We start from the raw sequence: 15,120 nt of genomic DNA on the forward strand, positions 1-15,120 counted from the left end.
GCTGAAGGGGGAGAAGACGACGACTGCGGCGGAGGGGAAGCCTGGCCGGCAGTGGGGGACAAGGCCGAGCAGGACCCTGGGTCAGTGAAAAAGGAGCAGCTGGCCCTTGCCAGGGAGCCGCTGTCACCCCTGCGTGAAGTCCGGGTCGGCCCCTCTGTGCGCTGGGGGGTGGGGGTGGGGGTGGCTAGGTGCAGCAGTAGTACCCGAAGATCCGAGTTCGAGTCTGACCTCAGATACTCGCTAGCTTGTGTGATCCCAGGCAAGTCACTTTGCCCTGTTGCCTCAGTTTCCTCATCTGTCAAATGGGCTGGAGAAGAAAACGGCAAAGCACTACAGCCTCTTGGCCAAGAAAGCCCCAGACGAGGTCGTGGAGAGTCGTACGTGACTGAAACTACTGAACAACCACCATGGGCCGGGCACCAGAGAGCGAACCGAGGCCACAGAGGAAAGGCGGCTCAGCGGGTAGTCCCTGACCAGAGCAGGCAGGGATGGCCAGGCCAGGCTTTCCCCATCTAGATCATATTTTATCCAGAGCGGTCTCCCTGAAGCACAGACCTGATCCTCCTTCCTCCCTTCCTCTTCCCGCTTCTCCTCTCCTCTCTGAATCGTTCCCTTTCTCCTCTCCTTTTCTCCCAGTCTCTCTCTGCATGTCTCTGGCTTTCTGATTCTCTCCTCCCCCTGTCCATCTCTCCATCTTTCTCTACTGTGTGTCTCTATCTCTGTGTTTCTGTCTCTGTTTCTCTATTTTTCTGTCTCTGTACCTCGCTGTCTTTTTCGTTCTCTTCTCTCTGTCCATCTCTCTATTTCTCCCTATTGTGTGTCTCTCTTTCTCTGTCTCTCTCTGTTTCTCATTCTCTCTTCCCCCTGTCCATCTCTCCAGCTCTCTCTATTCTGTCTCTCTCTGTCTCTGTATCTCTATTTCTCTCTCTCTTTCTCTTTCTGTTTCTTTCTCTCATTCTCTCTTCCCCATCCATCTCTCCATCTCTCCCTATTGTGTCTCTCTCTGTGTCTCTGTCTCTATCTCTGTCCATCTCTCCATCTCTCTATACACACACACACACACACACACACACACACACTCACATATACAATCACGCACACCCACTCAATAAATTCCAGTGGCTCCCTATCACTTCCAGAATCAAACAGAAAATCTGATTTCTAGAGCCCTCCATAACTTGCTGGCCCCACTTCCAGTCTCCTTACACCTCAGACCCTTCCACATACTCCATGATCTAGGACACCGTCCTCCTGCCCCTTGCTTGTACACAACTCTCCATCTCCCATCTCCTACCCAGAATCCTCCTTTTCCTCTTCTCTCTCCTGCCTTCTCCAAGTCTCCCCTTCTCCAAGAAGCACTCCCACTCCTCATCACCGTTAGCGCCTTTCCTCTGTCAATGATTTACGTTGTCTAGGACCTGTACCTGACTTGGAGGTGTTTGCATGTGATTTTCCCTCCTCCTCAAGGGCAAAGCTTTTTGCCTTTCTCGGTTTCCCCAGGACTCAGCCCAGAACCTGGCACATAGTGGGCGCTTTAGTGTGCATAGTGGGCGCTTCAGTACGCGCTGCTGAATCAGTCAGCCAACACTTACTCAGCTTGCACCTTGTCCCAGACTCCAAGCTTACAGTCAGAGCAAAGTGCTGCTTGCCCATAAGGAGGAGAATGACACAAACAGTATAATTAAATCCAAAATGACTTCATGGGCCAACACCAACAACTGGGATCCAGAAGCGTTTGTGTAGGAGGACACATTGGATCCTGGCCCTGAAGGAAGCTGGGAATTCTGGCCAAGAGGTGATGAGGACGGAGCTCATCCCGAGCGGGGGGGCCATGTGCCAGTGTGGAGGTGGGCTACGTGACATCACATGGGGGGTCAGTAGGTGGCCCATTTGGGCTGGAACCGGAGAGGAGGGGAGAGTAATCTATCTACAGAGAGAGCCCGGAGCCAGGTTGTCAAGAGCTAATGTTTCCTACCATCCCCAGGGAGCCAGCAGGGAGCTGCCCTTTAGGAATATCCATTTGGCTGCTGTGGGGAGCTTGGTTTGCAGAGCCGCGATGAGGCAGGAAGTCCAATGAGTCTGTTTCCATGGCCCAAGCATCGGGAGGTGGCCCTGCCTGCCAGGGTCTGCTTAGGGTTGGTGACGCTCTGTGCACAAGAGCATGATGGGAATGGGCATGGGAGCAGCAGTTTCCACGGCTCCTTGCTCCATACCCTGGAGATGTCCAAACTGGCCACTCACCTTCAGGCTGCTCTCGTCCCATATGGTGAGAGGCGACGGCGCGCAGACGGGGAGGTGGGGGGTTCGTTTAAGATGTGCTGGGCTTGATATCCAGGGAAGAGGCTGGAGATGGGTCTGGAACTCGGGGGAGAAGTCTGGCCTGAAGATCCCCACCAGAGTGAAAGCTCATGGAGATGCTTGCTGGCGCCATGTTGGGTAGCCATCTTCCCAGAGGGATTGTGGGAAAGGAGCAGAGAATCAGTGCTCTGGACCTGGAATGGAGCCTCAGAGACCATCTGGTCTACTCTTCGACATTTATGGGAGCAAACCATGGCCTGGGCTGCTCAAATGACATCTCAGTTCACATGGGTAGGAAGTGACATCGGGGGGCTCCAAACCCAAGTCTTCTGGCGCATTGTGGGAGAAAGTTCTGTAGTCAGAAGAGAGTCAAGATGGTTTGAGCAGCTTGAGCTGTTATGTCCTACTTGGGATCCACCTGAAGTGGTCGCCTCCTAACTCCCATCCCCCAACAGAGAGAGAGAGAGAGAGAGGAATTAGGCAGAACCAATCTAATCCCTCTTCTGCAGGGTTTTCTCTGAAGTTTCTCATTCCTGGCTAAACACTCTTTACTGGGGTCTCTTACATCACATGGCTTTGAATTTACCCGCCTTCTCTTGAAAATATTCTAATCATCTACATCCTTCCTAAAATGGAATAGTCCAAATGGAGCACAATAATCCATAGCTGGGCTCTGGCCAGAGAGAACTGTCACTGGGGCAGTCGCCTTCCTCATTCCGGAGGCCAGTCTCCTGTTAATGTCGCCCAAGGTCAAGTTACGTCTTGGCTGCTACTTCATCATGCTGTCGAGTCCTATCAAGCTTGCGGCCCACTCCCAGTCCCAGATCTTTTTCACGTAGACCATTGGCCAGCCAGTGTTTCTTCCTCCATCCTGTGCTTTTGACTTCTTAAAAGATACTTTTCCCTGTTAGAACGTATCTCCTCATGTGTAGGTTATCGTCCTAGCTCTGGGGCATCTTTGGGGATTCCAGTTCCATTAGACAGTGTGGTCGCTATCCCTCCCATTGCGATGGACATAGCGACAATTCCTTCATCCCTGTCGATAAGTGATTTAGACTGGGCCTCTTAGCTTGGAAATGCAGGGGAGAGTTCTTTGTGGAGCCTGCAGAGGAACTTGCCTCATGAATGGTTAACTCGTCCAGCGTTCTCTCGAGAAGCGATAGCGAGGAGCGGGGACAGAAATCGTTCCCTTGCCATTAGTTGTCTAGAGGAGGAGTTGGTTTGTAGATAGAGATGAGTTACTTTACCCACCAATGGGCCTTCCAGTACTCAAAGCTGACTGAGCCCAGCTGTCCCGCCAGTGATGGATCCACCTAACTGCATCGCACCGGATCCACATCCCTCCGGCTGATCCCCGTGGATATTGAGACTTTGTCTTTGCTGAAACCCAGGTGTCTGTAGTCTCTCTGGTAATCTTGTCATAAAGAGAAAGTAAGGTTCATCTGATCTTTGTAATGGATCAGCCGCTAGACTCGGCTGAACCTCTGTGGACCTCAGTTGCCTCATCTGTAAAACAAAGGGGCTGAACTCAATGCCTTCCAAGATCCTACCAGTAATAGCCCTCTGAGCCCCATGCTCTCCCCAGGCCCGCATGGACCCTGGCTCTTTGTGACTGCTGCTTCTCTTTCTCAGGAGGCACATTCCTTCCTTTCACCAACACTTGCTAGAATTTTTTCACGAGTTGAAGCTCAGGCTCGCAGACCTTTTCTCTTTCTCGCAGACTTTTTCTTTTTTCGCAGAGACTTTTTCACTTTCTCACAGACTTTTTCTCTTTCTCGCAGACTTTTTCTCAGACTTTTTCGCTCTCTCAGACTTTTTCTCTTTTTTACAGAGACTTTTTCTCAGACTTTTTTTGCTTTCTCACAGACTTTTGCTTTCTCACACTCTTTCACTTTCTCGCAGACTCTTTCACTTTCCCCACTATTCTGTAGCATCTCCATATTGGCCACAATCTCTCAGGACTCCATGAAGTAGCTCACAGGCTCAACTACACTTTCTCCACAATCCCAGGTTCCAAGGGGGTTCCCTTTCCTCCTATTGCTCCATTTCTCTGTTGACTATCTTGGTTCCTCTTTTCTTTGGCTCATTCTCCTTGGTAGGAGAAGAAACTCCCCCCCCCAAAAAAAAAAATTCTGCTCTTTTTTGCTCCATTCTCATTATCCCATCTCCTCTGAGCCTTCCATCACTTCATTCCCTCCCTCCCTTGCTGCCAGGAAAGCTCAAAAGGCCCCTGGATTTTTCTGCAGCATGTCTCCCCCCCTCAGTTCCTCTGAAGCTGCATGATTGCTGACGCACGGGGGTTCTGGTGTCCTTTGCAGACATCCTCGGCTCTCTCCCCCTCCTGGGTCTGTGTCTTCATAATGAGGATTTGTTGGTTTTAGCCCATGCACAGAGGTTGCTTCCTGACTCCCGGCTCCCATTTTTCTTTCTCACCAGAGATGTGGGTTTTTTAAGGGTTTAGAATTTTGTTCTTCAGAAGCTCCAGTTTCTGTTGTGAATTCTCAGCCTGTGAAATCTCCTCACCTTGATTTGAACTCCGAAATCCGCCCTTCCCAAATCTACCGTAGCCAATAGACTTGCCCCGGTATCTCCAGCTACGTTTGTCCTCGCATCTGAAATGCTGAGATTACTTCCCCCAAATTGTGTCCAGGATGGCCACTTGCTTTGGGCTCAGCCCGGGCTTTTAAGGAGGGGTTTTTCCCGAGCCTGGTCTCGAGGGTTGGCACCTGACTCAGGCTCTCCTTGGCTGATATCTAGGGCTGACCCATTTTGCCCCTGCCCACCAATCGGCAGCCCAGGATCAGCCCGAGCGTGGGTCTGGGGGCTTGGTGGGCATCAGAAGGGCTTAATGACAACATCCCCTTGCCAGGGATGGTGCCATCCACTCACATAGACCAAAGCCAGAGGAGCAGGGGAGAAGGGAGAAAGCCATTCTCTCTCAGAACAAGTTCTTAGGTTCTACTTGCTCTCTAAGAGGTAATAATGACCAGCATATAGTACTTCATTTTACAGTATAGGAAACTGAGGCAGACAGCACTTACAAATGATTTGCCCAGGGTCACACAGCTAGGAAAGGCTTGAGGCTGGATTTGAACTCGGGTTTTCCTGACTTTAGGTCCAGCACTCAAGCCATTGAGCCATCTCTCTAGCTTTTCAATGTCCTTCCTAGTATCTGGCACCCAGAATTCCATCCCATAGTACATAGATCTGAGTCAGGGCAAGAGGAAGGTGGGACCATAATTTCCAGTGTGATTTTGCTTTCTCTGTTTTCTTAATTGCCATTAAGCTTGAGCTAAAACCCCATAACTTTTTCAGACTCCCCTTCTCTCTCGTCTCATTTTCCTTATCTTATTCTTAAGAAGTTCATCTTTAGAAAACAAATGCAGACTTTTTACATTTGTCCATATTTACTTTTATCCTTAAAAAGAAAAGGTCTTTTAGTCCAGTCCCATCACTTTGCAAATCAAGAAACTGAGGCTTGGAGAGGGAAGCGATTTTACCCAAAGCCACCAAGAAAATAAATGTCAAGTATGGGTTGGTGCCCAGGTCTCTAGATGCCAGCCTGGTGCTCTTTCCATTGTACCACACTATCTTGGAGGGATGGATTCTTGCTCATCACTCTAGAATACAAGGTTTGTTTGGTCATTAAGCCCTAACTCTCTGTGACCCCATGGACTAGTTTTATCTTGGGGTTTTCTTGGAGACATTTGGAAGTGACATTTGACCTAAACTCGCATTAGCAATGCATACTTCCAGCACTGGGCTGAGGGGGCAGAGACAGAGTGTGAGGTGATACCAAGGTGAGGTGAGTTCCCAGGTCCGGGTGTGTAGTGTGGGGAAGGGACAGAGATGGAGAAGATGGAGAACTGATGGCCCGCGGCCTTGTACAGTAACAGCAGCCACCACAACAGACAGGCACGGGGGATGTACAGTGCACGCTGTGCATGTCATGGCCACTGCAGGGGGAATTCACTGCAGCAGTGAAGGTCGGAAGCGGGAGCGCAAAGAGCGGGAGAGAGAGTGCGGAAAATGGAGGCATCACAGCGCACTGGCATATTTGCCATTTCCCTCTCCGGTGGATCATCTTTGGTTTTTGCCGGAGTTCTCCACCGCGACTTGTCCATTGTGGGTCGCTCTGCACGGCACGGCTCATAGTTTCATTGAGCTACAACAAGGCGGTGATCCAGGAGGGACCTTCTCTTTTAGGCAACAGATTGAGTGACTTGTCCAGGGTCACACAGCTGGTCATTGTCTGCCGCTGGATTAGAATTCAGGTCTTCCTGTCTCCTGAACGAGCGCTCTCTCCGCTTGCCACCTGGCTGTCTCAGAATGTGAGCCGTTGTGGGGCAACCGCCATGGCACGGCTCAAGAGCTGAGGAGAGGATTGCTCTGCAAGGAGCAGGGGGAGCCTGGACTGGAGCTATAGGATGGGCAATATTTCCATAAGTCAGAGATGAAAAAGAAGGCATTGTGGGTCAAGGGAAAGGCGTGGAAGTGGCGACATTTTCTGAGTGAGACTGGGAGCAATGAGGTGTCCACATTAGTTGGGGAAAGGAGATGAGTGTTTATGAGTAGAATTTTCTGTAAGAAATTTGGGGGTCCGTCATGACCCACTTCTGCTACTAGCTGAGCTAGAAATGGAGATTGACAATCTGCACCTTGTGCTCCCTGAAACACTCCCCGTGGCTGTGTCTGTCCCCAGGCTTCCAGCTGGCCAAGACCCCCTCAGTCTGGAGCTCCGGGGCACGTAGCCCACGGGGAGCAAGACGAGATTCTGTCCCTCGGCTGGTCCCACGAGGGGGCGCTCAGATTGGCCAGCTTTAGCTATTAGGTATAAGTGGGAAGATCCCATAAGTATCAGGATTGTTTACTCCGTGTAGCTTTGGTTTCTATGTCCAAGGGGCCAGATTTCACAGAATCAGACTGTAAGCTGGGAGGCGTCTTGGAGATCCTCCAATCTGACTCTTCCTTTCACTGCTCACAGATCTGAGTCTCAGATTCAGAGCTGGAGGGAGACTCCCCGATCTTCTCACTTGTGTCCAACACTAGCTTGCCATTTCCTTCTCTGACTCATTTTCCAGATGAGGAACCTGAGGCAAACAGTGTCACCCAGCAAGTATGTGGTCTCTAGTCCAACCTAAAAGGAATCCCCACTAGAACATGTCTGATAAGCGCAAGTGCTTCCAAACCTCCAAGGAGCGGGGGTCTACGACCTGTGGAAGCAGCCCCCACCACCTTTGCTCCTGCTGCTGCCCTCAGGTCAAGAGCTAGTTTAATTCCACATTCACAGGTCATCCCTTTATTATAAGAACATGGTTCTCTGGTCTCTGAGGTCCAAAGAGCTGAGAGTCTTTGTCCAGCATCAAACAGGCAGCGAACAGCAGAGGCAGAATTTAAACTCAGGCCTCCAGGTGCTAAATGCATTTCCTCCCCCTTTGTGCCCGTCCCTCCCTTTATCCTAGGGAGATTTCAGGCTCCTGCCCTGTCCCAGGCCATCATAGAGTTCTCTCACTCAGCTTCCTGTGACCAACAGGTTAACCTACTGGTTTTCGGGCCCTTTTCCAAGCTGCAATTTTTAGATCAGGAGCTTCCTGGGCATCTCATTCCCTTCCACATGAGGACACAAATAGAAGGCCCGGTCCCTGCCCTCAGGAGCCTCCCACTGAGCAGGCTGCCAGTCCATGCACCGGGCGTCCCTCGCCATGCCATAATATCTTCTCTGAAGATGGAGCGGGAGGAGGGCTGGGTGATCTGGGCAGGCGGCAGGGAGGAGGTTGGCGGAGTCTGTCAGTGACAGGAAATGAGAGGATTTAGAGCTTAGTGATCAAGGCGGGCTCTGTCCAGATCCAGGGGCATGCTGGTTAGTGATAGGGAATCTGATGAGACCGGGGGGGGGGGGGGGGGGGGGGCTTATGGTGACTCGCACTTTTTGGTGGGGGGTTGACTTGCCAGCTCTTACAGCTAGCTCACAGTCGGAAATCAGATCCTAGAAACACGGGATTTCTGAGTTGGAAGGGACCCCAGTGGCCCGCCTGTATGTGGGCCATACCTCCTTGTTGTGTGATCCTCCAGCCTCCTCTTGGGAGCTCAAGAACCCCCTGGCTCCTCGGGCAGCCCGAGATAACCAGCTCCGACATGAGGAAGAGTTTTCTGACATAAAGCCTGAACTGATCCCCCCGCCAACCCTCACCAAGTCTTCAGAGTTCTGTCCTTAGGGGTTATTTAGAACAAGACCGACCTCGATCCCGTGTGGTAGCCCGGCCACGTCTTCCCTCCCCACCCCGAGCCTCCTCTTCTCTGAGGTAACCATTGTGAAGGTTCTGCCTCAATCCAATGCTCTTTGCAAGATGTCTCTTGAGGGACTGGGTAGGGCCTTTCTCCGGTCTCCTGATCTGCAGAAGGAAGGGATGGAGCTTTTCGGTCTCCGCCGCCCCTCCTAGCTCTGAGGTTCTGTCACCCTGTGACATATAAATGTGATTTGTGTAGAAATAAATGGGTTCTCAGGAGTGGGAGGAAGATGACATTTTCCAGCAGCAAAGACCCAAAGGCAGAAGGCGGCCTGCCTCACCAGGCACCCTGTCTTGGAGTGCAGATGGTGGGAGAGGGGCCTGAAGGGTCTGCTAGAAAGAGCTTGCGAAGGTGCCATTTTAAGCCCATTTCCAGGAGCTCCAGGACTCCCTCCCACTGTGCTAGCCTTCATCCATTCCCATAATCTGGCTCAGAGCTTGGTCATCCCAGGGCTTGGCTGGGAGGAAGCTGGTTCTGATGGACCATTTTGAGAACAAATGGGGAGTCAGAGACCAATTGTCTTTAGAGGTGGCAGGCTGTGGAGTGTGAATCCAGGCAGGCTTCCTGGAGGAGACGCTCCCCAAATCTATGTGGAGAGTAAGTCCCAGGAGTCGGGAGAGTTGTTCTGGAGAGAAAATGGCCAAAGATCAGAGGAAATAGCGGCTATGAGAATTCCAGCGCCTCCTCCTCTAGCCAAGCAAGATTTCTACTCCTAAAGGGCTCAGCTTAGGGGCCAAAGGTCCAGAATCTGGGCAGGGTGTAGGAAGAGTGGCTATTCTGAGGCAATGGAAGATGTATCTTAACCTGGGATGATGGGAGTTGGAGTCCCTAAATGGAGAGAAGGTCACAGGAAGTGGAAGAGCTCTGTCCACTGAGGGCATCGAAAAACATGTAGTCCCCAACTCAGAGGGGGCCAGGAGAGCATGTCCTGCCTAGGGAATGATGGAAGTTGTAGGGGAAGATGGGAGAGGTAGCCTTCCCCCATTCTACTGATGAAAGGGGTGACGGTCCTCACCGGGGCTGATGGGAGTTGTAGTTCTCATCCTAGGAGATGCTGGGAAGGGTAGCCCGGCTCATTAGGAGATACAGGGAGTGGTGCTCCAACAGCTCAGACAAGTAGTCAGCTCCCTCCTCCGCCCATTCGTGGGTTTTCAGTTAGCAGCCCTAGTTAGGGGAGGGCGAGTCCTTCTATGACCTCCCCTGGGTCCCCACCTCCCAGCAGGAGCCTCCCCTAGACGGCTGTGTGTGTATATATATTTCCTTTCCTTTTTTTGCTTTCTTCTTCTTTCTGTTGGTTTGTTATTGTTTTTCCTAAAAGGGCCTGAGGCAGCCGAGCCCTGGGGCAGCCCTATATATATCTCTATAGCTGGGGCTCTGGGGAGGGGTTGGGGATGGGGGGGAGGCTAGAGGGGCAGTGGGAAGGGGCGGAGAGGAGGTTGGGTAGTCAGGGCCAGCTCAGGAGTAGTCTCTCCCTCCCCCTCCCCCTCCTGTGCTCTTGACCTTGGCTCTCCAGCCTCACCTCACCCTCAGACACACCTTCACCTTCACATATGACCCAGGCCCACACCTCAGGCCCTCCCCTGGCTGCCCTTGGGGCTGCATCCCTACTGGTTGCCCCATTCTCCTAGTACTTTGCTCAGACACCCCAACTCCCCCAGCTCTCTCTTCTATCTCATCCTCCTTCCATTCCTTCCCCTTGGTGCCCGGGCAACTCCCGGTCATCCGGTGGCTCCCCATACCCTGCACCACAGCCATCCCCACTCGCCCAGCTCTCCCTTCTCGCTCATCTCTCATGCCCTGCCAGAGCACCCGGAGCCTCGGTGTCCCCCTCCCCTCCGCCCTCAGACTGTGGCCCCCCCACCCCTTAGGTCTGCCCTGAGTTCCAGTTCTGCTCAGTGAGGAGAGAGGGGGAGAGTCAGGGAGAGGAGACAAGTGGTGAATAAGGGAGGTGCCAGGGCCAGAGGACAGAAAGACAGACAGACAGACAGACAGAAAGAAAGAGTTGTACGGAAAAGAAAAAGCAAAGCAAAGAAAAAAAAAAAAAGTTGTCTTTATTTTCATCCGGGAGAACCCTCTTACACAGCTCTGTTTTGTAATTTTTTTCTTCATGCTAAAATCACTGGGCCTATTTGTTGATGTAAGTTACCTGAATTCCGTGGTATGCTCTCTTCTTTTTTAAAAACCAAACCGATCACAAAGACCCCCCCCCAAAGAGAAACTAGCCAGTGCCCCCCCTTGCCAGTAGGCTTGTGCCAATGCTGCTGTTGACCTATTTAAAGCTGTTTTATAAACAAACAACAAAAAAAAGACAAAAAAAAAAAAGTAACCAAAGCAGTAGACTTTTTTTGTTTTCGTTTTTTTTTTCGTTTCTTTTCCATTTGCTTTTCTTGTTTTTTCCTTTTGGTTTCTTAAAAACGAACCAAAAATTGAAAGAGAAAAAAAAAAAAAAAAAAAAAGACCCGAGAACCCACAGCGCAGAGCCCCTCCCGTGGGCGGGCCCGGGCCTCGTAAGGCCCCCTGGGCCGGCCCGGGTCCAAGCCCTAGGCAGCCTTTTCGGACAAGCTAATTGGAACCGATTTGCGATTTTTGTAAAGGCCTGTTGTTTCTCTCTCTGTGCCCAGGCCCAGCCCCGCCGGCTGCCCCTGATGCCCTCTCTTTTCTCTTCTCTCTCTTCTTCTAGGAGGCGAGTTAATTTTGCCCATTATTACGGAGGACTCCCTAGACCCCCCTCCTGTGGCCACCCGCTCCCCCTTCGTGCCCCCGCCCCCGACTTTCTACCCCTTCCTCACGGGCATGGGGGCCACCCAAGACACCCTGCCCCCGCCCGGGGCCCGGCGGCCCCCGGCCGGGCCGCCCCCGTGCCAGGGCGGGGAGCAGGACGACAGCGACTGCGAGGAGCCCATCGAGGCCTCGGGCTTCGCCTCGGGGGAGGTCTTTGACTCCAGTCTGCCCCCCACGGACGACGAAGACTTTTACACCACTTTCCCCCTGGTCACGGACCGTACCACCCTCCTGTCCCCCCGCAAGCCTCCTCCCCCCCGGCCCAACCTCAGGACAGACGGGGCCACGGGCGCGCCGGGGGTCCTGCTCGCCCCCTCCGCCCTGCCCCCCAACCTGCCGGCGGGCAAAATGAACCACCGCGACCCGCTGCAGCCGCTGCTGGAGAACCCGCCGGTGGCGGCGGCCGGGGGCCCCGGGGCGCCCACCGCCTTCGAGCCGCGCCGGCCGCCCCCCGCCCCGGCCCCGGGCGTGACGGCGGCCCCCGGCTTCCCCCGTGTGCCCACAGCCAACCCCACGGGCCCCGGGGAGCGGGGCCCGCCCGGCGCCGTCGAGGTGATCCGCGAGTCCAGCAGCACCACGGGCATGGTGGTGGGCATCGTGGCGGCCGCGGCGCTGTGCATCCTCATCCTGCTCTACGCCATGTACAAGTACCGCAACCGCGACGAGGGCTCCTACCAGGTGGACCAGAGCCGCAACTACATCAGCAACTCGGCGCAGAGCAACGGCGCCGTGGTCAAGGAGAAGGCGCCCGCCGCGCCCAAGGCGCCCGGCAAGGCCAAGAAGAACAAGGACAAGGAGTACTACGTGTGAGCGGCCGCCGCCGCGGACTCCTCGCGCCCAGAGGCGCCGCCGAGGGCAGAGGCAGAAAGGAACGCCCCTCCTGGCCGCCCCTCCCCCGGCCCGGGGAGCTCCCCCTCCCACCCGGCCCCGGAGTGATTTATTTTTTTAAAGGGGGGGTGATTTTATTTAGGGGGGGCGTGGGGGCGGGAAGGCAGGCAGGGGTTTTGTAAAGTGTTCGCTTCTCGTCCGGTTCCTTTCCCCGATTCCTCCTTCTTTCCTTCTCTCCCTTAATCCCTTCCTTTCCTTCCTTCTTCTCCTCCTCCCTTTCTTTCTTTCTCCCTCCCTCCCTCCCTTCCTTCCTCTCTCCCTTCCCTCTCTTCCATCTTTCCTTGTCTTTCTCCCTTCCTTCCTATCTCCCTTCCCTCTCTTCCATCTTTCCTTCTTCCCTTCCCTCCTTTCTCCCTCCTCTCTCTTCTTCCTTTCCTTCCTTCTCTCCCTTACTCCCTTCCTACCTCTCTCTTTACTTTTTTTTCCTTCCTTCCCTCAATCCCTTTTTTCTTTTCTCCCTTCCCTCTCTTACTTTCTTTTCTTCTTTCCTCTCACCTTCCCTCACTTCCTTCCTCTCTCGTTCCCTCTCTTCCTACTTTTCCTTCCCTTTTTCCCTTCCTTCCTCTCATTCCCTCTCTTCCTCCTTTCTTTCTTTCCTTTCCTCTCCCTCTTCTTTCCTTTCTCCCTCTCTTTCTCCTTTCTCTTCCTCCCCTCCCCCCTTTTCACTGGCTGTGCCTCTTCCTCCCTTTATGTCTGTTTCTGCTCCTCCCTTTTCCTGCCCTCTCCCTTTTCTCATGTTTTCCTTCCTTCTCTGCCCTCCCCTCCCCTCCCCCTCCATGTTTCGGTTTGTGGGAGCAGCAGCAGCAGCTGGCAGTACCACGTGGGAAGGGTTGGGCTTCGATGGGGTTTGGGTCAAGATGGGGGAAGGTGGGCACAGTGTGTTGGGGTGAGTCCTTAGGGCCAGGACTCCGGGCAGAGAAGGGAGGCTTAGCCACAGAGGCCAGGCTCCCTAGACAGACTGGTGCCCTGCCCTGCCCGCCTCGGGGAGGACCTGGAGGTCTCTTGACAAGTTGAGTTTTCGGGCGACGTGCATTCGGGATCTGGCAGAGAAGAGCATCTGTGCGTGTGTCGGGTTGGGGGGGGGGGGGGGGGGGGGGGGGGGGGAAAGGAAAATGCAGATATATATTAAAGACAATTATCTAGATATCAATAACCTGTGGCATCCCGGGCGAGAGGGAGCCGGGAGGAACGGCCCCACGGACTTGCTGGGGGGACAGTTCTCTGCCGAAGGGGCTCCCGTCCCCCATTGTTATTTTTTCTTTCTCTCTCTTTGTTAACAAATGTGTCTGAGTCTTGGAAAACACCCCAATTCCGGAAATGTGTGGGAGAAACAAAAGAAACTTTCCAAACTCCATTGGCCCTGTGCGGTTTGTTCGGGGAGGGCCCGGAGCCCCCTCCTTTCCTCCCTCCCAGCTTCCTCTGCCTCAGTTTCCACACTGAGGCAGGAAGGATCAAGAGGCAGCCGGATTAGAGGAGGAAAGGAAGCTTTCTTCGCTTCCCAGGCCGCTCCCCACCCATGGAAAGAGCCAGGCCCCCAATTTGGGCCCAAGCCCCTACCGTGTCACTTCCCCCAGCCCTAAGTTTTTCCCCCCAATAGGAGGCCAGAGCTCTCCAGTGATAGTCACGGCACTTTTTCAACCTGTTCAAAGGGAAAACCTCAAGGGAGCTGAGTCTGTGGTCAGAGAAGAGCCAGGGAACCATCCTGGCCCACTGTGCCCTTGACCTTGGGGCAGTTGAGACGGGCACAGGGATGACCAGAATGCCTCAGTCTGCGGTCCTTCTGTTCCACCGAGTCAGGCCACAAATGGCATCGGATCGGGGGCCCGCCGCGGAGCAGGCAGTGACTGACCTCCACCGCCCGATTTTGTTCCCTTTATCCATTCTGCCACCGTTACCAAGACATTTATAATTACGTGGTGCTTTCCGTCTCACTGGGTCTTCACAATGACTGTAAATAGACAGGGCAGGGATTATCATCCGCACCTTATGGATATGAGGAGAAGTCTTTGTTGTGGAAAGACCCAGGTAAATAGACTTGGGGTCCAGCGCCGTCTCTGATGGGATGGGATGGGTGCCACTGGGTGACCGACTTGAGCTATCCTAGCCCAGGCAGCTCTCTTAAATATAGCCCAGTGTCTGGTGCATGAAATAAATGCTCAGCAATTGTCAGATAAATTAAAAGGCAGATGTTGCCGTGGTGGAGAGAGCTCCCGACTCCAGTGAAAAGCAAGCGTGCAGACCCCAAGGGGAGGAGACCAGAGAACTGGGGTGATGGGCAAAGACTCACTGCTCACAAAGGGGGACCAGAAGCCAGGTGATCTGACTCCCGGGCGGGACCCTTCTCTGTGCCTCCATTATCTCCGAGGGCCTCCCATGGAATGGCCACTGGCTTCTGCCTTAGGTTCTCGAGCTAAAGAACAGGCTCCCAGAGGAGAGGCCCATAGGACCCTGTGCCAGGGACCCTGAGAGTGAAAGCAAGGGAGAGGGCCAGCCCATGGCCACGCCCCGGGGACAAGGGCTGGAGACCAGCAGCAGGTGCCCCTCTGTACTGTGACTGACTCTGCAGGAGAAAGGGAGACAGAGACAGAGACAGACAAAGACCGAGACCGAGACGGGGAGACAGAGACAGTGATAGAAACAAAAAGACAGAGAGGGAGACAGAGAGATAGAGACAGAAAAAGAGACAAAGAGAGACAGATGACGACAGACAGGGGGATAGAGACAGAAAGACAGACAAAGGCAGAGGGAAACAGAGCCAAAGAGGGACAGAGATAGAGAGAGAGGGACAAAGAGATAGAGACAAAAAGACAGGGAGACAGAGAGATAGAGACAGACAGAAAAAGAGACAAAGGGAGACAGATAACA

At 53.5% G+C, this 15,120-nt stretch overlaps 1 protein-coding gene across 4 annotated transcripts in view; it reads left to right on the forward strand.

Annotated features, from left to right (window-relative positions):
• The window catches only part of NRXN2 (neurexin 2), a 157,133-nt gene extending 144,666 nt beyond the window's left edge, over positions 1-12,467 (forward strand). For 2 of the 4 annotated variants that reach the window (XM_031941606.1, XM_031941610.1), the window contains one exon: positions 11,267-12,466. In XM_031941606.1, coding sequence (XP_031797466.1) covers positions 11,267-12,177 — 911 coding nt within the window. In that variant the 3' untranslated portion in view covers positions 12,178-12,466. Of the gene's footprint in view, positions 1-11,266 lie in introns of all 4 variants that reach the window. The other 2 variants (XM_031941609.1, XM_031941608.1) reach the window with 2 other exon arrangements.
• The last annotated feature ends 2,653 nt before the right edge of the window (positions 12,468-15,120 follow it).

This window comes from Sarcophilus harrisii, chromosome 6 (assembly GCF_902635505.1).
Source record: "Sarcophilus harrisii chromosome 6, mSarHar1.11, whole genome shotgun sequence".
Taxonomy (NCBI): Eukaryota; Metazoa; Chordata; class Mammalia; order Dasyuromorphia; family Dasyuridae; genus Sarcophilus; species Sarcophilus harrisii.